At 45.2% G+C, this 22,598-nt stretch overlaps 2 protein-coding genes across 2 annotated transcripts in view; one reads left to right on the top strand and one right to left on the bottom strand.

Annotated features, from left to right (window-relative positions):
* The window catches only part of UCHL5 (ubiquitin C-terminal hydrolase L5), a 29,917-nt gene extending 21,974 nt beyond the window's left edge, over window positions 1–7,943 (bottom strand). Inside the window, exons 1-3 of the mRNA XM_065408999.1 lie at window positions 7,796–7,943; window positions 4,430–4,493; window positions 2,011–2,116 (exon numbers count right to left, since the gene is read on the bottom strand). Of these exons, the coding sequence (XP_065265071.1) occupies window positions 2,011–2,116; window positions 4,430–4,493; window positions 7,796–7,877 (252 nt within the window). The 5' untranslated portion in view covers window positions 7,878–7,943. The remainder of the gene's footprint in view (window positions 1–2,010; window positions 2,117–4,429; window positions 4,494–7,795) is intronic.
* A 344-nt stretch (window positions 7,944–8,287) lies between these two features.
* RO60 (Ro60, Y RNA binding protein) overlaps window positions 8,288–22,598 on the top strand; it is a 31,899-nt gene continuing 17,588 nt past the window's right edge. Inside the window, exon 1 of the mRNA XM_065409148.1 lies at window positions 8,288–8,521. The gene's annotated coding sequence lies outside the window, so the exon portion shown is untranslated. The remainder of the gene's footprint in view (window positions 8,522–22,598) is intronic.

The raw sequence follows: 22,598 nt of genomic DNA, 5'->3' as shown, positions 1-22,598 counted from the left end.
TGTCTCTGTTACTCCAGGGGCAAACTGAACTTGCATTCCCTTCAAGCACGCAGTAAATGCATCTACTTAGTGGGCCATCTGCCTTCTTTCCTTTTGGCACCTGCGACACCCAGGTTTATTTGGATGACGTCATGGCTTCCGGGCTCCCTTTCAAGCTTCAGATGGGATATCAGACCTCATGCACTAGAGACAGGAGTAAGCATCACTGCATTGACATCGCTCCTTGACGGGAAGGGAGTCTTGTAACCCCAACCTGTGATACCAAGTTGTGATGGAGGGGCAAACTCACCTCAAGTGCCTCCTAGCAGCTGGGTATGCTACCGCAGTCCTTTCCCACTCCTGGCATCCCCTGTAGGTTGTCAACTCTGCTTGGTTGATCTTCAGTGGCTCAGCCCTCTGCCCAGGTCATACAATCAAAACGAACTCCTTCCAGGGTAACAGAAGTCCAACCAAAACTGCCTATCTGCCCTCACCAGGATCTTCAGTCCCAGCCCTGGGCCCTTTAATTCAGCCCTTTGCTTGGCCTCCAAACAAGCCTTGTCCCATTCTTGGGGTTTGCACCACTTTGCCAGTGGAGGAATCCCAGCTCCCCCACTCCTGGTTTCAACTCAGGAACACTATAAATATCTGCCATGTACTGCTCACTTTGATTAATTGCTGCTACTTCCCTGGGCCTCCTTCTACCTGGCCCCTTTATCTTTGCCCCTTACTTAGGGTTAAGTTCTCAGATCCTCTCTCCCCAAGCTTGAGCAAATGCAGCCAGAACCAAGCTCTACTTGTCCCTTGAGCTCCTTTGGCCAGAGAGAAGGGAGCACCCTTCTTTGCCCCTCTGGTCCCAGCCAAAAACTAATCTGCTAAGGCAATACAGCTCCTTTTATTTGAGCCTCCTGGTCTGATTGGCTGCTTCTGTGGAGCCTCTTTAGGCAGGCCTGGAGGACCCACCTTTGCTGCCCCTTTCCTGGGGTGGGGTGTCAGCAGACACAGGGCCTCCTGTAAGAAGCCACAAAGGCCAGCTCTAGCCTGTCATACATACCTATATGCATTAAAAACAAAAACAAACAAAAAAACCTACTACTGAACTAACTTCTGTTGGTTAGAAAATTTACATTTGATCTGGTTACTCTTCCTTGCTTTTCTAAGTCACTAGTAATATACATTGATCTGCCTGCCAAAGCAAAAATATACCTCTACCCCACTATAACGCGACCCGATATAACATGGGTTCGCGTATAGCGCGGTAGCAGCGGGGCTCCGGCGGCGCTTTAAAGGGTCCGGGGCTCCGGCTGCTGCAGGGAGCCCCGGGCCCTTTAAATCACTGCTGGAGCCCTGCTGCCTCTACCCCAGGGCTGTAGCAGCGGGGCCCCACTGGCGATTTAAAGGGCCTGGGGCTCCCCGCAGTGGCTGGAGCCCTTTAAATCACCGCCGGAGCCTTGCCACCCCTACCCCGATATAACGGGGTTTCAGCTATAGCGTGGTAGGGATTTTTGGCTCCCCACGACCGCATTATAGCGGGGTAGAGGTGTACAAGAATTCTGTATTAGTGCATTATATCTAATGAGATAAACATAAACAATCACTTGTTTCAAACCTTATGTATTTCAGATATAAATAATTGAAGGAATATTTTCAGAGTTTGTAAGTTTGTACGGAAAACAGGTAAATACGGCTCTAGAATGTGAACATTTCCTATAACAAAGAGTATTTGAGAAATATAGTGATAGCAGCTCTACTTTGATGGAGTGAAAAAAAAATTTCCCCCATAAACTTTTGTTGAAAGTGGTTTCAAAATATCATTGACTCATGAAGATTTAAAGAAAAAAAAACAAAAACACACACCTTGAAAATAATCCTTTATGCCACTGAAAGGAAGTTTTAAAAGCATCATTTTCATTTACTCTTCAGCTCCTTCTTCCAACAGAATTTTACTTTTACTTTTTTGGCAAGATTCTGTCTGACTAAACATACCTCATACACATGGGGCACCTAAGGAAGTCACTGAAATTACTGTACCTGTTTAGCAAAAAATATTGTGTCTAGTCTGGAATCCTGAACAACAGAGCCTGCTGGCTCTTCTCCTGGCTGCCACTTGAAGAGGAAGATCAGCCCATGAACCGGTCTATAAAATAAAATGTCAAAGCAGAAAAAGTGTGATGAAGAACTATGCAAACTATTTTTAATCTAAGTGTATCATCATCTGATAAGGCAACTCAGTTAATTCTTCCTTTCTAAATATTGTCAGTTAGGCTCAGACTCCCAGATGTGACCTCTAACTTTGAATGATTAAACATTTTCAGAGATGTCACCCACAATTCCAAGTGGAGTTAGTACTCAAATAGCACTGTTGAAAATCAAAATTTGACTCGTTGATCACTTGGTAAACTGGGCTTTAAGTGCCAGTTTGCTTCAGCTCTAATACACATTTAGAAGTTAAAGAAATCCAGTACATATTAACCTTAGACCCTGTTCCTCCCCACACCATCACCACCCACACAGGAACTATATAGTTCCCTGCATGATGCATCTGGCGATTTCATCAGTAACACTATTAGTAACACTTTCTTTGGAAACTAAATATCAGATTCATTATCCAAGCATTGATAAGCACTGAAACTATAAGTTTGGTAATCCTGCTGGGTTCAAAAGAAAAAATCCATAAAGCTAAGATCCCGTGAAGATTTCATATGAGTTCTCAATCTGTAAAATGAAGGTAATTCTTTTTTTTGTCTATTTAGGTTTTATGTCTTTCACAAGTTGGACTGTCTCTTACTATGTTTATAAATTATCCAGCACAATGGGACACTGATCTCAGTTGCGGCCTCTAGGTATTACCGTAACAGTGATAAATAACATTTGTAGAGGGAAAGAGTCCTTCTAAAAATGTTTTAGGAAATCTTTTTAAAATGCATTAGCACAAATTTTTCCCCATCATAGTAATCTGAATTTAGGGTCAGCTATAAAACAAAGGCCACAACAACAACTAGAGAGTCAACAATGTGCCCTTGTTGCCAAGAAGGCTAACCGCATATTGGGATGCATTAGCAGGAACATTGCCAGCAGATCGAGGGAAGTGATTATTCCCCTCTATTTGGCACTGGTGAGGCCACATCTGGAGCATTGCATTGTTTTTGGCCTCCCACTACAGAAAGGATATGGACAAACTGGAGAGAATCCAGCAGAGGGCAATGAAAATGATTATGGTGCTCGGACACATGACTTACGAGGACAGGCTGAGGGAACTGGACTTATTTAGTCTGCAGAAGAGAAGAGTGAGGGGGGATTTTATAGCAGCCTTCAACTATATGAAGGGGGGTTCCAAAGAGGATGGAGCTAGGCTATTCAGTGATGGGAGATGTCAGAACAAGAAGCAATGGTCTCAAGTTGCAGTGGGGGAGGTCTAGGTTGAATAGTAGGAAAAACTATTTCACTAGGAGGGTGGTGAAGCACTGGAATGGGTTACGTAGGGAGGTGGTGGAATCTTCATCCTTAGAGGTTTTTAAGGCTTGGCTTGACAAAGCCCTGGCTTGGATGATGTAGTTGAGGTTGGTCCTGCTTTGAGCAGGAGGCTGGACTAGATGTCTCTTTCAACCCTAATCTTCTATGAAATGAAACACAGTCAGAGTGCATGCTCATATGCATTGGCGTCATATTCACTACTTCAGACATAAGAGAAGATGCTTTTTAAGAGGTTTGACAGAATTTTTTCCTAGTGCTTTTAAAATGTGATAACCAAGAGGTTTTAAAAATGCCTATTGTAGACAGGGCAAGTTATGTTTGAGGGCCTCTAGTTCAAATACATTGCTAACCTAAGAAGCTTTAGTCAGATAACTGTTGAGACCCTACATTCTGTACTTCTTGTCCTATTTTCTAGAAGATTATAGAGTAGGATATTTGCACAGGAGTGAAGTAGAAGATTAGGTGATACTTTTCTTTTAAGGTACTATACATGAACAAATACAATGCTCTTGATCAGACCTGCAGAATGACAACAAAATTAGTGTTGACAGGAGAGAGATTAACAAGAAAGAGGCTGTAGTTGTGCACAAGTGCAATAAATTAATTTAAGGTGGTAGATATTTAAAGTATCACTGCAAAAACCCAAGGAATAGAGCAATTTACTGTGTGTTCCTATTGGGCAAGTCAGTCAATAGCAATGCTGATTAATTCCTAGTCCTATGCTCTAGCCACTGGTCTAGGTCACTTCCCATAAAGAGGGAAGCTAGTTTAAACAACAAAAGGCACATCTGAAAGTTCACAACTTGAATGTATTGTATAACAAGGGCTTAAAGTCCTGGCAAATTGCTATAGAAACCAAAAGCAATACAGTATATTGGACAAGTAGCAATACAATGCATCTTCGGTGATTTTACAAAGAACCTAGATTAAAAAAATCTTATCTAAGGAGACTGCTTTTGTAGATCCAATAGCTTACTTTAATTTTTCAAAGTTCTCTGGCTCCAGACTCCATATTTCTTCAACTTGTGCTCCCCTGCAACCTGGAAAAGCAAAGATATAGTTTTAATTATCCTACCTTGGAGAGGGGAAATAAAACAACAACAAAAACCAAAACAAAAAACAAAAACAAAAAACCAACAACACACACTTAAAGAAACTTACTTATAACTAAGCCCAGACTTAAGAAGAAAAAAAGCCTATGACTGATATGGATGAAAGATTAGAGAAAAAATTGTTTAGTCCAGTTTGCGTAATTTTATAGAGAGATAAGAGAAATCACTGTTGACTGACTAAGAAACAGTCAAATATTTTAATGGAGAACCACAAGAATCTCATAATGCCACTAATCTTCACTTTGTGACTGACAGCAATTTTAAGATACTGTATGTAGGTAAAAGCATGTAAAACACTACATAAACATTAATTTGAATTAATATTCATTCAGATTTAACTACAGACGCTCCCCGAGTTACGGAAACCCAACGTATGAAAATCCGAGCTTATGGAAAAAGTTCCGTAAGCTAGAAATAGGAGGTTTTTTTGGGGGGGGGGGTGGTTTTTTTGGGGGGGGGAAGGATTGGTCGGAGATACGTTGCTGAACGCCTTGCGTAACTCAAATTTTGTGCAAGTCGGGGAGCGTCTGTACTACACAAATAGTTTTTGTAAAAATCAGGCCAGTACTCGTGAAAGGGAGCAAACTAGGCAATCCTGGAGACTAAAGTTCTCAATTTGCCCATAAACCAAGTATCAGTACAAGCTTCCTGCACAGCTTGCCAACATGCCTCAGCTTTGACCTGGTAGGACCATCTCTAGGAATGAGGATGATTCAGTCTTCATAGTTCATTTTCAGTCTTTCACTTCACTGAGAATACTGCCAACAGTGCCAATTAAGAGGTTGCCTTTTAACCAGGCCCTTTAAGAGAGAACCAATCTTTTTTTCATAACATAGTTCAACATTCAACCAATCAAGACCAGTCCTCAGATGTATCTCAGTCTTTTGTTTCAATCCTCAGGCTTCCAGTGAGGCTTTGGGTTCCTCTCTCATAAAAAAAATCCTCCAAGAATTGACAGAATGTTTATTGATGGATGTTTGTAGCATCTGAGGATCTAAGCCTATTTCAGTGGGAGTCTGGAAGAGTGAATAAGGAACAGGTTCCATAGAAAACAAATTGTCAAATTATCCCTAGGGGAGGAGGTTGCAGATACACAGTTTGATAATGCTCTTGCTCTCCATATCAGACACACAGCCAGTACAATTCACGCAACACAGGCAACTGAATGGCTTTCAAATTTGATCATCATTTAAATTGATCAAATTTGACACTGACACAAATGTAAAAACAAAACACTTTTTATCCCATTACCAGTCCTTTGCATCATCCAATCGTCAAATTATATTAATTCCTTCCTCATTACCTACAGAAGAAATTAAGTTAGCCATCACACGAGTTTACTGAATCAGACTATGTAAAACAGAGTTTGAGAAGTTTTCCAGAGATGTACGAGCTGGAAAATTAGATCTACTAGCCAGATGTAGATACAAAGGATGGGAATGGGGCAGGCTTTGCTGGTGAAGTACAGGGGCAAATCCTTGGTGAGAAATTCAGCCCATCCTGCAATCAACACATGCTGGGAAGTATGCTGAAATTTCTTCCAAAAAGGTGTCTGAGGATCTTGGAAAGGGGAAACTTCATATCAACTTCTGGCTAGTTCATGTGATAAAGCTTAGCTCCACATCCCTCTAGAATTCTTCCTCTTTCTGGAAGATACAGCCTCCTAAAGAGTAGGATCAAATCTCCACTATTTTACCCCTCTTAGGCTTTCTGGACTGCAGGAAAGTCTCTGCTATTCTACCATGCTCCCACCTCGCCCGCCTCCCTCCAAAATTGTGAATAATTACAGTGCCTGTCCCTTAGCTTTCATAAACAGCAGCAGCATGAAATTAATATGGTTTGACAAATTCAGTGCTTCCCAAATGATTCTCAACAGCAATAGTTTTACTGCCCAGAAACTTGTTAAACTCATTTGGGTTGTGCTGCTTCACAAAGCTGCAAGTAAAAGTAGACACACTGGACCTGTGTCTGAAGACTCCAGCATAGGAACACTACAACAGTTTACAATTCACATTTCATCTTCACAGCCATGAAGGATGGAAACTTTTTATTTTTAAAAAAGAAAAAAATGTATGGCTTGCAAAAATGGATGGCTTAAGTGCCCACGCCAGTGTCACTACTAAGGCATTTTTGCAACCCCTGGTGTAAAAAGTCAGACTTATTCATGGGTCAGATAAGTGAGGAGGAAAAAGATGGAGCAGGTAAGAAACATGCTTGGAACTATAAGTCAAGATAGTCTAGTAAAGGACTCTAATCTACTTTGTGGAACTGGATACGCAATTTAGCTTCTTTGGGCCAAATTCTATGTTGATTTACAATCCATAAAATCCCAATAGTTCCAATTGCATTGTATTTGGTGTAAATCAAGACAGAACTTGGTCCTCTGTAACTCAGTATCCAAATTTGTAAAATTAAGATATTATTTACCTACTTCACACAAGTTTTCTGAGTACTAGTTACCATTTATAAAGTGCTTGGAAGATGCAAGTGTGCTATGTAAGTATTACATCTTAAATGCAACATGTTGTACATACTGAGATAGAAGAAATCTCTCACAGATCAGCAGGCACATGCTCATGCAAACCTCTGTACAAGTTTATTCATTCAGGATTTTTTTTTAAGTTACTCTCAAAATGCTAATACGTATACCCTGGGCAGGGGTCACTATAGTTACTGAGCATGAGGGCAAGGTCTTCCTCAAAGAAACAGCATCAGTTCAGTGCTTGAGGGCCGAAGCCGCCTCATAACAACCATGTAGTCCCATTTTCAAGCACAAATGGGACCCGACTGGGTTTCGGGGGAGCTGAACCGTACTGCAGGCTGGGATGTGTCGAGGCAGGCTGAAGCGTAGGAGCAGAAGAGCGGGCTGTGGCTTCCCCTGCGAAGAGCTAGCCCTGCAGAAGCTGAGCAGGTGCTGGGCACTGCGCCCTCCCAGCGGAGAGGGATGTCTGGCTCGCGGGGATTTGGGCATCTCTGTGTCTGATCCCACTAGAGCAAAACTGCCGCCTCAGCCCGCCTCGTCTCATCTGCATCTGCTGGAGGGAGGGGGTGTCGCACCCCAGCAACGCCGCTGAAGAGGCTAGGGGCGAAGTTCAGGAAGGTCCCGAAGCGACGAGCCACCCCCCTCCCGCAAGAGGCGGAGGGGCAGCTGCAGGCCTCAAAAGTGCCCGCCCGCCACCTGCCCAGACGCCGGTCCCAGCCCCCTGCCCGGGCCCCGCTCGGCCCCTCACCAAAGCCCTTGATGAGCTCAGTGAAGACACCCGGGTCGCTCTCCATCAGGCACCACTCCCCGGCGCTGCCTCCTCCCGACATGGTGGCGGTTCACAGGCTCCCAAGGAGCAGCCGCTGCCACCAGCCGCCGGCTGAGGCTCTCTGCAGGCCCCCACGCACGCCGCCGCTTCCTTCCCAGCAGGCTCCGCGGCCCACGCCGTCATCTCTATGGTGAAGTGGGGGCGGGCTCAGCCCGGACGGAAAACGAGAAGAGAGATCACATCCGGGATACTAATAGCAGTCACGGAAGAGGAGGGGGATCCGGGTCCTCCGCCGCTGTGCCTGAGGGGAGCGCGCCATCCGGGTGCTTGGAGAGTGGACTAATGGGAGGAGCGACGGAGAACTTTATCCGGGTCCTAATATTCCTCCCTGCCCTGCCGCTGTCAGGGCTGCTGAAGCGGGGAACTACATCCGCGGTCGCTGGCCCCTGGGGTAGGATAGGCGGGGCGGTTCCATCCGGGGCCTCGGAGCCTGGTCACTGTGGGAAGGGAAGGAAAAGCGGCTCCATCCGGGTCTTAGCGATGCTGTCCTGACAGGAATCCTACCAGGGAGGGGCTGAGTTCGAGGGAAATCAGCTGCCCGAGAAGAAACAGAGCCGGCCGCAGACAGATTGCGGAACCCTTGGCGGAGCCGGCACCTCCTGCTACGCCCAGGCACCCGGCCCTGCCCCCGGCTCACGCGCGCAGGTAGGGCCAGGCCCCGCTTGAGCAACAACAGCCGCCGTCTCCGCCGAGCGTCCCGTGCTGCGCCGCTGCTCCGCGCCGCAGGCAGGGCCTCAATTGGGGAGGGCCGCTGGGCAGCTGCCTAGCCATACACCTTTCACACCCGCTTAAGGATTGCCCCTCCCGGCGGCCTTGCCTCGCCTCAGCAGGAGGCACGGAGAGCCGCCCGTCTGCTTAAGGCTGCGTGTGGAGCCTTTCTGCGGGGGGAGGCCTCTTCTGCCTTCGCCACTCCCTGGGTGAGGAGAGGCCCGGGAGCTGGCGAGGGAAGCAGGAGTAGGCGCTGGGGTGGAGCGTTTCGCCCGCTGCTGATATTCCCAATTGGGGAGGGTGAGGGCGGGTGAATGGCCAGTGTTAGTGGGTCGGCAGAGAAGCTCTCCGCGGGAAGGGGCGCCTAGTAAACCTCCAGGACAGGTGCCCGAGATCCCTTGTATAAGGGAAGGGTAGGAAAAACACAGAGGGGTGAGGCGCGCACACACAGCGCGCAGGGCACCGGGGTTCGTGCTCCAGATGTTCTGGGATACTGGTATTTGTTTCTTGCAACCTTTTTTGTTAAGATGCCTCAAAAAGTCATACAAGGGGTTGAAAGCAAGGGGTCGGCATAGCCCTTTGAAGAATGGTTTCCTGGTGAAAATGAAATCACATCTCTAAAATAGAAATGGGAGTCTGCAAGTGAAAAATGATATATATTAGCTAGAAATTAATATTATCAAACCCCATTTCCTTATCGAAGGTTCTGTGCCAATCTTCCTTTAGAGAGTGACCGTATGAATTTAGGAGTTGCTTTATTTAACCAAACCAGTGGTTTAGGTAGGCCAGTGTTCTCCAAGTGACAGCAGCTGTTAGCAGATGTGCAAGAACTATAAAGTGGGCAACTATGAAACAAATTGTTAACAGGAAATTTCTTATTAATCCCCTCAGTTAGAGGTAGGCTTATGTCCTGATGTATTAAAGGTCTATATTGCTCTAAAGCTGTGTTTTTTTGAGTACTTTAAAAAAAAATAATCCCATCTAATTTGACAGTGAATATATTCTCAGTATTTATATAAATATCTAATCCTTTTTGGAATTTTGAATCCTTCTAGGCTGTTGGCCTCTATATTAGTATTAGTATTTTTAAAAAGACTGCAAATGAATAGAGTTCTTTACAGAACAGAAAAAGATAGTCTCAAAAGGGCTTACAAATATAAATACTACAAATCATTGTAGATTTCCAGTATATTGTTTTTATAATTTAGCCAAAATAAAACCAAAGTTTAATTTCAAATTAATTCGTAAGTGCTGTATTTCATTTGCAATTCAAATACCTTTTAAACATAGCAATTGTTAAAATTAGGTTGGAATCCATAGTTTTATTACAGTATCAGAAGAAGAAGTGAGGTTCTTACCCACGAAAGCTTATGCTCCCAATACTTCTGTTAGGCTTAAAGGTGCCACAGGACCCTCTGTTGCTTTTTGAGTTTTATTACAGCTTTTCTTTAAATGTGATTTTTATGTAAACCTTTAAAATTTGGATTAATTATGTGACACTTTACTTTTTAAACCACTTTTGTGTATTTATAGAGCACAAATGAATAACAAATTTGGTGTAGTTGCAACAGATACAGCTGTAGTTATTCTGAGACAGTTATTCGCTGTTGTCATGTGGAAAATGGCGATTCAGAATGTTATAAGATGTTATAAGAAGCACACAAGTTTTTTAAAAGGGGATAAGGCAATACACTTTTAAGCATTAAAATCAGCATATGCTTTGACACTCACACTCTTACTTACGTACTTACTTTTGCAGCTGGATTGTATAGTTACCAGTTTTTAGTGTTGCTTGGTCAGTTACAGTGGCCAGCTGAAACTGCACACAAAGGAGGGGAGCTGGGCCTTTGTGGAATGCGTTCGAAGCTTTGATGTTGATGCAGAACAAACCCAAAGTCCCATGGCAATACACCCTTTTCTTTATAGTAAGAAGTTTTTATACAAGTGTTTGGACCTTGCTGTGTTACACAGGAGCTGTTAATTATGAGGTAGTTAAGGTTGCTTTTAATTAGCATTATTTGAGTTGTTACTGGGACTATTTGCCTCTGTGTTTTTTGGGGGGTTTTTTTTTGTTTTTTTTGGCTTTATTTTTCATTTTGTTTTTAGGGTGTATGCCTTTGCTTTAGGGTTGTCAATTTGCCATCTGGGTGATTCTGATAAAGTTTGTGCCCCTCGACTCCTTCACTCCCTTCTTCACCATTTAGCCCAGCAGTCTTTTTTTAATTAATTACCATACATTTTTTACTTACATACCAACCAGTAAATAAGGCAATAATTATAGCCACAAAACTTTTATTCATTTAAGAACAATTATTAATACAATTAGCAAAGAATAAACTTAGAACAATTTTTTTTTTTTTTTTTTACTAATTTAAAACTAGCAAAATGTAGTATAAAGCAAAATAAACAAAATAGAGTACAATTTACTTAAGACAATTTTTCCCCATTAGGGTTTTGGCCGACAAGAACATTGCACTCTGTACTCCTGAGGGAATTCTGTGCCTAAAAATCATGCGCACAATATTTTAAAATTCTGCAAATTTTACTTGTCAATAAATAACTGTGGCTCCAGCATGGCAGTGGGGAGCACAGGCCACTGACTGCATTGAGGTGGGAGATCACCCTGAAGCCCCCACCTCCTTAGTATAGAGACTCGGCAGTGAGGCTGCAGCTGACCCTGACACTGCAAGGGCTGAGCCTGACCCAAAAACATTCTGGGGCCCTGCCCCTCTGTGCCAGGTGCACCAGGTGTGCATGGGCAGGCTCAGCCCAGCAGGATCCAAGTGTGGAGGGGCTTGGGGGGGGGGATCCAGATGTGGGGTGAGAGGTTTCTGTGTGGGGCAATCTGGGTTTGGGCGGCTCAGTGGGAGATCTGAATGCACACAGGCTCGTTGGGGGGTTCCAGGTGCAGGGGCAATGGGAATCTACAGGGGATGCTGGTAAAGGTGGTTGGGGGGGGGAGTTTGGAGGGGTCCGGGTGCTGGGAGAGTGGGACTTGATGGGGTGGGGGTCCAGGTGCAGCTGGTTGGGAATGAGTGGGATGGGGGGTCTGGATGTGGGGGGTTTGTCGGAGGGGTCCAGCGTAGGCTGGTATGGCGTGTCAGAGTGAGGGTTCGATGGGCCTCCTTAACGGGAGAGCCCGAGGCGATGCCGCATGCCAGGCTCCCACTTCCCCCTGCAATTCTGCTATCCCCTTTTCTTCTCCATCTCCCTCCACTCTCTGCCACATTCCCCTCCCCCTGCCCTATTCCACCCCTCTTCCTGCCTCACTGCCTCTTCCCACCCTCCTCATTTTTCCCACCCCACCCCCTTTACCCAGCCCCACTCACTGTTGCGTAGAATAGAAAACAGGAAGGCTCCCAGCACACAGAAGGGGAGCATGACTGACACTAGGACCCAGGAGGCGACGTTGAGCTGCAGAGTCAGTAGAGCAGAGACACAGACAGCCTCCTTCTGTTGGGCAGCTCTGCGCTTGCAGAATGGGGGGTGGGGAGGCGAGGCATGTAACCCCATGTGCACCCCCATGTCTGGCCTCTGGAGGGGGGAAGCCCCCCCCAAAACTGCACCCATGGTCCCTTCCTCCCCCCAGCACAGCTTCCCTTTGCTTCCCTGCCGTTTTCCATAGAGAAACAGAGGAAATCTATCTGGGGGGAGGGAGGGAGTGTTTTCTGCAGGCATGCAGTCCTGCAGAATTCCTCCAGGAGTAACTCTCAGTCAATGCTGAACTCCTCCCCTATGGCATTAGGGAGCACAGTTCTTTGTTGGAAGGGGGCTGTATTTCTAATGAGGCTTACAGCTGATCATTTGGGTTCTTCAAAAATCACATGGTAGTTTTTTAGAAATATTAACTTATATGGGTGATGGTCAGGACATACATTCTAATTTTTTAATTGTAGAATGTAAAAATAACCAAGCATACAGCTGTAAGGATTTGACTACACAGGACATTACTGCAGGGCAAGACAGGGTGTGACTACAACACAGTAGCTTGTTGCATAGCCATGACCCACATATAGACATTACAATACTACAGTGCACTAAAAATTCTTTAGTGTGCTTTTACGTTACGTGATGATAGGTGCCCATGCAATGATCAGGAATAGAAAGTATACTGGAGTTTTATGTTTTGTAATGCTTTTATTCTGTAATTGAAATTATATACCAATAAACAAAAATTTAAGAGAATAAATGTTTCTTTCCTAAATTACAGTTGGATAGGGTATTGTTCTTCACTTTGTGTCTTAAGCTGCTGTGTAGTGTCTCCATGCACTGTTTAATAGCTACTGGCTTCCATCCCAGAAAGAGCTGTATTTCATAGGTGGATGAAATTGTATGTAGTTTGAAAATGAGATTTATAAATTTCTTTAGGAACTTTGTGTGTGAAGGGTACTGTTATATTCCTGTAAGTCTTCACAGGGGATAAAATTCTGCTCTGTAAATAAGGAAGGTTCATGTACATGTTTTAAAAAAAAACACAAAAGACTAAAAATAACAATATGTACCAATAACATTGCAAAAATCATTAAAATGTAATGTGATCAGTGTAAATCATGATTTTAAATATATTTAAATTAGTTTTTAAAAATTTGAATCAATATTTTAATTGAAATCAAGTTTTAACTTTATATTTTCAATTTGCATCATCAGCATCTATTCCTAATCTTTCTGCTGTTAGCAGGAACCATACATTCTTGAGCCTACAAGTCATACTAATAATCACTTGGTAGCCAAGATGAGTACCTGTGAGTATTATTTGGCTCAGTAAGTGTCGGGGTTTTTTGTTACAAAGTAGCTATCCCAACATAGTAGGACTTGCATTGATGTTGTTGGTTAGGGTTACCATCCATCCATATTTCCCCGGACATGTCCGGCTTTTGCGTCTCTAAATAGCCGTCCGGGAGGAATTGGTAAGAAGGTTAAAATGTCCGGGTTTTTTTTCTCCCTCGCCTCCCTCCCTCCCTTCCATGCAGAGTGCGGCTGCTGATTGGGCGGCTGGGCCGATTGAGCCGCTCCCATTGGCCTCCAGCAGCCAGAGCCCTCCCCTGCTCCCCCCTCCCTCTGTCTTCAGCCCTGTGTAACATACAAACCGACTCACCGGGCAGCGTGTTTTGCCTACACGTGGAGCCAGAATGGTAAGGGGAGTCTGGGGGGGGGGCAGTCAGGGAGCGGGGGAGTGTTGGATGGGTCCCCGGCCTCCACCTGCCATCCCCCCCCCCCCGCGCGTCCCCCCCTCCGTGCCCCCCCGCCTGCCTCTCCCTTGCCTGCTTGTACTGCCAGAGGCAGCAGCAACTGCTGTCTGCTGCCCCCGGGTCCTAGCGTCCCCCATCCACTAATGGGAAGACAGGCTGCCCTTACCCTGCCCTTCCACCCTAGCCCAGAGCCTCTCCAACGCCCCAAACCCCTCAGCCCCAGCCCTCAGCCCCCCGCACCCTAGTCCTCTGCCCCAGCCCTGAGCCCCCTCCTGCATCATGAACCCCTCATCCCCAGCCCCAGCTCTCATCCCCCCGCACCCTAATCCTTTGCCCCAGCCCTGAGCCTCCTCCTGCATAATGAACCCCCCAGCCCCAGCTCTCATCCCCCCGCACCCTAATCCTTTGCCCCAGCCCTTCTGCATCATGAACCCCTCATCCCCAGCCCGAGCCCTCATCCCCCACACCCTAATCCTCTGCTCCATCCCTGAGCCCCCTCCTGCATCATGAACCCCCATCCTCAGACCCACAGCCCTCACCCCTGCATCCCCTCCTGTCCCCAAACTCCCTCCCAAACCCCCTCCTCCCTTCCCACACACCCCCTCCTGCCCTCAAACTCCCTCCCAAAGCCTGCACCCCCTCCCTTTGCACCCCCTCCCTTTGCACCGCCTCCCACCCCCAAACTCCATCCCAGAACCTGCACCCCTCACCTCCTCCTGCACACCCACCCCCTGCCCCAGCCCGGAGCCAGCACCCAGCACCCAAACTCTATCCCAGAGCCTGCACCCCTCCTGCACCCTAATCCCCAGCCCAGGACCTGTACCCCAGACCTCCTCCCCCCACTCAACCCCCCTCCCAGAGCCTTAGGCAGGTGGGTTCTGGGCATCACCAAAATTTCTACAACCCTGCCACCCATGCGAGTGGATAAGGGTCGGGGCAGTCAGGGGACAGGTAGGGTCCTATGGGGGCAGTTAGGGTGGGGGGGTTCTCAGCAGGGGGCAGTCAGGGGACAAGAAGCAGGGGGGTTGGGAGTTCTGAGGGGAGCAGTCGGGGTGGGAAGTGGGAGGGAGTGGATGGGGGCGGGGCTCCCCCCCCCCCCCCCCCCGTGTCCTCTTTTTTGATTGTGGAAATATGGTAACCCTATTGTTGGTCTCAGAGTAACTCAGGTGGTAGAATTCTTGACTCGAGCCAGAATGTCATTGCTTTAAGTCTTGCACCAAGACTTGGATTCAAATGCAGTGCTAGTAGTAAAGAGAGAGGTAAAGTCCTTTAAAATTAAATATTAAATGGACACTTGCAGTTATCTTTGGCTGTCCAAGAGGAAATTCATGATTATGATAATTTTATTTTTTTAAATGAAAAATAATGGACAATCTATTTTGTATTGATATTTGGATGGCCAGGGTTATGTGCAAGCGGTTGCTGAGCATATATTATTAAATTTGACCACAGAGTCACTGCTCTATTAGCATCTAATTGTTTTGGAATAGATAAATTGAGTGGGAAAGGTGTTATTGATGTTCCTGGGGGAATTATGTGCCAAAAACTTAAAAATTCTCCACATGGTATTTTAAAATTCTGCATATTTCATTTGTCAAATAACACAATGTAATAATGCCGGTTTCAATTATTTTGACAATTTATTTCAAAATACCTGTCAGCAAGCATGTCTGTAACAATGCAGGCAACAAAAAAGATTCAGGAAATGTTTTTTGACAAGTAGATTCCTTACTAGTCATATTAATACAGAACTTTGAGTAATAATTATTTAAACTACAATACAGAAATGTATTTCCTGCACCCTTCAGAAGCAGTGCAAAGGGTTGGAGAAGTTGGAGTAATGGAGGAGCTGAGGGAGAGGGAAGTAACTGTTGGGAAGGAGCCTGGGTATGAATTTGAAGGGTTGTTGGGTATGGGTGGGGAAAGTATGGAACAGGTTTTTTTGGGGTGGGGAGGGATTGTTAAGGAGCATCCCTCATGCAGACCCTGGCTGACTCCTAGTCTCTCCCATTCAGTAAGGCACATCTGCCCTTCTCCCTATGTGTCCCTTGCACCCCCCCCCGTCCACCCCCACGTGTTCTTGCACCCCCTTGTCCACATTTGTCCCTCCCTCCCCACTCAGGCACCCTCCTCCCCCCGTCCCATGTGTCCCTGCACCCCCACTCAGCCACCCTTATTCCCCTGTCCCCATGTGGCCCTGCATCCCGACTTCCATTCAGCCCCTGGTTCGATGTTGTCACCGGACTAGCTCTTGTGCCCCCACCCCAGTCTGTCGAAAAGGTGTAATTGCAGCAGCTCTCCAACAGAATGTACTTTCTGGGAGGGGAGGGAGGAAGGGAGGGGGAAATCCTTCAGGGGACATAAATTCTGCATGTGTGCATTGGTGCAGAATTCCCCCAGGAGTATATTGAGCATACTCATTCTTAGGGAACAGTTCAGGTAGCAGGTAAAATTTGTGTTCACGTCAGTATTTTCAGCATTCAAAGATGTATGCTTTTTTCCTTAGGTCCTCAAGTTAAATTATGACCAGCCATTTTATATTTTATTTTTAAATAATCAAATATATAAAGGAGAAAAAAAGTGTGCAAAATAGCGAGGATGTAGGGAACAAGTCCCACAAGAATTTTGGCTCTAAAGTATTTCTCAAATTCTGCAAGTTTTCTGCATTCAGGAAAAAACAAACCTACTGTCTGTGTCATAAAGCCATGAAAGTTTGTAGTCACATAAAAAGAGATGTTTTTTTCCATTCTGCACTTTAGACACACACACATACCTATTTTTTTTTTTTAATATAAAATAATCCAGTATATTACTGGGTAACATTATTTGTACAGCTTGACAATAACCAGTAGAATGATTATTGCCCTTTTGTTGTTGCTGCTGCTTATGCTGCTAAAGAGAGGAACTTCAGATCATAATAGAGCAAGTTAATTTGAAGTTCAGAGTTTGGTACTGCTGAACGTTGGATAGTAGAAGGTATATATCTCATCGGTGCTAAGTAGAAAACATTGCTAACATAGTAGTCTTGGAATCTGGGAGGACCGAAGATATCACATGGGAGAATTCAGATTTAGGAGTTGGGAGATCAACAGAGAAGAGCTCAAGTCAGAAATGATCGACTCAGGTTTATATGATACAGCAGTGAATATGAACTTTTCAACTGATGTGATGGATCAGTGTTCATGTCACACTCCCTGTCAGTGCCTGGCCAGGGCAGCTGATGATCCAATCTGCGGACCAAATTCACTGATGAATCCTCATCACGTGCCACCTGAGGCACGTTGCACATACGCTAAGATGAAGTTTATAGAAGATGTTTCTCATGTTGTGCAGTACATGAGTGGCTACCTTGAGCTTGGTAGTCTTGATCTCAAAGATTATCCTTATCTTAAAAAGTGTGAATTTATTTTGAACCACCTTTTTCCTTTGTATTTAAGGCCCAAAAGATTACATCAACTTCAAGCTGTTGAGGTAACTGTGAACTATTTCCGAGGTATCCACTGGGTTGCTAGTCAAGCCACAGCTGTGAAGGCAATAAAAAAAAATATTTGGCCGATTCCTATTTGAAATATATTGTAGAAACTGAGTCAGGGCTGACCTTGCCCAAGTTAAGGGCGTTCTTAAGAAGATCAGATAAGCAAATTTGTGGGCATGTTGTATTTCATGATGGTGTTAATTACCATCTGATTGAAGTCTCTTTTCTAGGAGTTTGTTGATTGAGGCTTTGCAACAGCTAGAATTTGCAGTAGTGAAATACAATCTTGGTTGTTACATGGAAAAAATATATCTTTATGGCAGATTTGAAGAAGTCAATAGGTCTGGGTCTTCAGAGCCAAAGCTGCAGAAAAATCAAATCTGTAAGCTTGAAGCTGACATTAAACATACAGATATCAGATTCATCAGCCTACAGTAACTGACACACATGTGGTTTCAATGCTTTGACTCCATAGTGGCCTAGTGATTTAAAAAAAAAAAAAAAATCCATTATTGCAGTGCACAAATTAGCAATCTGCTAGACCGGGATTCTCAACCTTTTTCCTACTAAGGGCCCCCCAACATGCTATAAAAATTCCACGGCCCACCTGTGCAACAACAACTGTTTTTCAGTAGATTAAAAGCCAGGGCTGGCATTAGGGGGTAGCAAGCAGAGCAATTGCCCAGGGCCTCACACCACAGGGGGTCCCGTGAAGCTAAGTTGCTTGGGCTTTGGCTTCAGCCTGGGGAGGAAGGGCTCGGGATTCAGCTTTCTGCTTTGGGCCCCAATGAGTCTAACACTGGCCCTGCTCTCTGGTTTATTTTGGCAGACCCCTTGAAACCTGCTTGCAGCCCCCCAGGAGACCTCAGACCACTGATTGAGAACCACTGTGCTAGACCACTTTATAGAGATATTGAGTAAAAAGGAGTGAGGGAGAGAGCCCTACATCAGTTGTACCTCTAAAATTACACCTTATTACTATAAAAATATAACAATGACACTGCATATGATTAAGGCTACGATTTAATCATGAGTATATTTAGTAAAAGTCATGGACAGGTCATGGGCAAAAAACAAATAATCATGGCTCCATGGCCTGTCCATGACTTTTACTAAAAATACTCAAAATTGAATGGGGGGGAGGGGAGACGGGACCCGCTGTGGTGGAGGAACCCCAGAGGGCCTGCTGCTGCTCTGGCCCCCGCTGGGAGGGGGAGCCCTGGGGGTCCCCGCTGCCGGGAGGGGGGAGCCCTGGGTCCAGCCGTATCGGCAACTGCTTGGGTGGTCCCCGGGGCCGCCAGAGCAGCAGCCGGTGACACTGGCTGCGAGACCGCCCAGGCGGCTGGCTGCAGAGCTGCTCTAGCAGCGGCTGGTGTGACTGTCCCCGGGGCTGCCTGGGCAGCTGCCTCCGGGGTCAGCTGCTTGGGTGACCCTGGAGTCAGCCACACTGGTCGCTGCAGAAGTCACAGAGGTTACAGGAAGTCACAGAATCTGTGACTTCCGCGGCAGACACAGAACCCTACATACGACATATGACAACTCTTTTTACCACCAGGCTATTTTTCTTTCAGGATATATGGCTCTTGGTAGATATATTGCTTTTGTTGGACAGCACTGTTGTAATGGAATGTACGTTTTCCACTGTAAATTTAATTAAAACAAGTCATGCAAGTATATGCAGCAGAGCACGGACTCCAAGGACTTGATGCAGGTGCAAGTGAATGGCTCAGGGATAGATAGTTTCCATTACCACCAGGCTGTTCTCTGTTGAAATGAAGGTTTGAGTAGGATAAATCACATTTGTGAATACAAAGGCAGAGTGTATTCACTAGCAACAGCAAGCTGTTTTAGTGGAGATTTAGACTACAGTAATTCTATTCTCTAGAATCCAGATCTTCATTTCAGACTAGATGGGCATTATCCATAATATTGTTAAGCTATTGGAATGAATTTAAAATAAATGATTAAATAGTCTATTCTGACTTGTGGTCTCAAACTGTTGGGGGCTGTGACATTTAATTTATATTAAAGTGAAAACAAAACAGAACATTTAAGACCAGGAGAAATAGGTGCACTGAAAACAAGAGAACTAAAAGAAGAAGTTGGCATAGTAGTTGAAACAAGAAAAAGCAGAACATAGTAGAAATGCCTCTAGATAATCACAGCGGTAACAATATTTCTCCTTAATTTGAGAGAATGCGACCATAGCCTGAACATTTGGATGACCATGTTTTCTTCTCAGACAATTAAAATTTAAATCTTAGCAGTCCATGGACAAGTGACAAGAATTTTTTTCCCCTCAGCCTAATTGGACAGTGATAGTTGTGAGGGGTTGGACCCCTTGGGAAGCCACCTGATGTGCTGAGATACCAGAGTCTACCTGTTCTGCAGCATAGGCCCCCTTTAACCTTGTGACGTTGCACTCTATATGATTTATGAAAATATGCTAATGAGAGTGAATATAATGAAACTGGAATATGCTTCATGCAAAAGGTCTCTTGTAAGGTATCATTACAAAGCTTATAATCTACTGAGTGTGTTCATCCTATTTGTATGAATGTATCATTTTTGTATCTGAAACTAGAAATATAACTCTGAGGTCCTATTGTAATTATGCAAAGCATGGGCCATTAATGGTCGCTTGGAATTTTGATGGCCCCCATTAACCAGGACAACTGACTGTAGATGGCTCTGTTTACTTGTAAGTCTTCCTGTATACCTGTGTGCTGGCAAGTGGGTAATGAAGTCTTACAGTGCCATGTGATCATGTCACCTGAACTGGAATCCATCTTTAACCTGGTGCTTTTCCATTTAGAAGGAGGGGTGGGAACCCAGAGAGGGACAAAGGATTCCCGCCTTGTGCAAAAGATATATAAGGGGGTGGAACAGAACAAAGGGGGCTGCAGTCATGAGAAATCCCCTAGCTATCACCTGAGCTGGAACAAGGACTGTACCAGGGGAAAGGATTGGGCCCGGACTAGGAAGGTGTCCAGTCTGTAAAAGAAGCGTATTGAAACATCTCTGAGGGTGAGATTTTATCTGTATTCAGCTTTCTTCCTGTATTAGGCTTAGAGTTGCATATTTTATTTTATTTTGCTCAGTAATTCACTTTGTTCTGTCTGTTATTACTTGGAACCGCTTAAATCCTACTTTTTGTATTTAATAAAATCACTTTTTACTTATTAATTAACCCAGAGTATGCATTAATACCTGGGGAGGACAGCTGTGCATACCTCTCTATCAGTGTTATAGAGGGCGAACAATTTATGAGTTTACCCTTTGTAAGCTTTATACAGGGTAAAATGGATTTATTTGGATCCCATTGGGAGCTGAGTGTTAGAGACAGGAACACTTCTTAAGCTGTTTTCAGTTAAGCCTGCAGCTTGGGGGGGATGTGGTTCAGACCCGGGTCTGTGTTTGTAGCAGGCTAGTGTGTCTAGCACAACCAGGCAGGGTCCCAAGCTGCCAGGGAAAATGGGCTCAGAGGTAGTCTCAGCACATCAGGTGGCAGTCCCAAAGAGGTTTCTGTGATCCAACCCATCACAAACCTGTCTTGCTGAACCAGGCTATTAAAGCCTCCTCTAATACACACACTGGGAGGGCCACATATGTCCATATTCCTTATGAAAATATGCTTATGCTATGAATATGACATAACTGAGGTATACTTTATGCAAGATGGGCCTTGTGAGATATCATTGGAAAGGTTATGATTTAGTGAATGCGATTATCCAATTTGTATGCCTGTATCATTTCTGTATCTGAAGTAAGGAATATTGACTATGTATCTGTATTTCAACTATGCTACTCTGGGTGACGCCCACTGCTAACACTTCAGGTACAACAATGGAAAAGCCAGACAGAGCGGATGGCCCATCAGCGAGGACAATGGACTGTGAAAAGCTTGGCCTTCCTGTGGACACTCCATACTGCCACTGACTCATGGATGCTGTGATATTACAGGGTCAGGTGGTCTTGTCACCTGATACTAAAACATTACCTGGGGTGTCTTGTAACTTTCCACCGAAGGGAAGGGGGTTCAAAGTTGGGAAACAAAGCATTCCTGCCTTATGTAAATCCTGTTTAAGCGTGAGGAAGAAGGCAAACAGGACTCCTCCTCTCCATGGCTGTCTGCCCAAGAAGAAACAAGGAGGAGTCCTTGTGGCACCTTAGGGTACGTCTACACTTACTTCCTGGTTCGGCGGCAGGCAATCGATCTTCTGGGATCGATCCCGGAAGTGCTCGCCGTCGACGCCGGTACTCCAGCTCGGCGAGAGGAGTACGCAGCATCGACGGGGGAGCCTGCCTGCCGCGTCTGGACCCGCGGTAAGTTCAGACTAAGGTACTTCGAATTCAGCTATGTTATTAATGTAGCTGAATTTGCGTACCTTAGTCCGAAGTGGGGGGTTAGTGTGGACCAGGCCTTAGAGACTAACAAATTTATTTGGGCATAAGCTTTCGTGGGCTAAAACCCACTTCATCAGATGCATGGAGTGAAAAATGAAGTGGGTTTTAGCCCACAAAAGCTTATGCCTAAATAAATTTGTTAGTCTCCAAGGTACCACAAGGACTCCTCGTTGTCTTTGCTGATACAGACTAACAGGGCTACCCCTCTGAAACCTGCCCAAGAAGAAAATCTGCAAAGGCCACCTGAAGGGAAGGTGGGGGGGGGGGGTGGAGTCCAGCCTGAGATGGGGGTGCAGTCTGAAAAGGAATATAACTGGAACTCTGAACCACAGAAACTTTGCAACCTGCCTGCAACAATATCTAGGGTGAAAAATACTATTTATAACCAATTTATTTGGTGAAACTAGCTTAGTTTGCGTGTTTGATTTCATTTGCTTAGTAATCTGCTTTGTTGTGTTGGTTACCCCTGTTACCACTTAAAATCTGCTTTTTATAGTTAATAACATTTGTTTTGTTTATTATTAAACCCAGTTTCTGTAATTTCTAACTGGGAGGGGCAAGAAGCATGCACACCTCTCTCCACATTGAGGGACGGGGCGAATTTCATAATATAGCTATAGGTCTGCACTCCAAGGGAGGTGGACATCTGAGTGCTGGAGCAAGTCCGTTAAACCGAGTCTTCCCAGAGCTGATCTGCAGCTGGGTTTGGCCCTGTCTTTGTGTGTGTTAGAGAAGGCTTTAATAGCCTGGCTCAGCAAGACAAGTTCAAGGGGGCCTATGCTGCAGAACAGGTAGACTCAGTGGTATCTCAGCACATAAGGTGGCTTCCCAAGGGGTCCAACCTGTCACAGTACAGAATTACAGAAGTGCAGGTACTTACAGGGTAAAATCACTCCATAGATTTCACACACAGAATTCTGATTCCTGAGAGTCACAATCAGTT

Source organism: Emys orbicularis, chromosome 8, assembly GCF_028017835.1.
Source record: "Emys orbicularis isolate rEmyOrb1 chromosome 8, rEmyOrb1.hap1, whole genome shotgun sequence".
NCBI lineage: Eukaryota > Metazoa > Chordata > Testudines > Emydidae > Emys > Emys orbicularis.
This window is presented reverse-complemented; position numbering and strand designations above follow the sequence as displayed.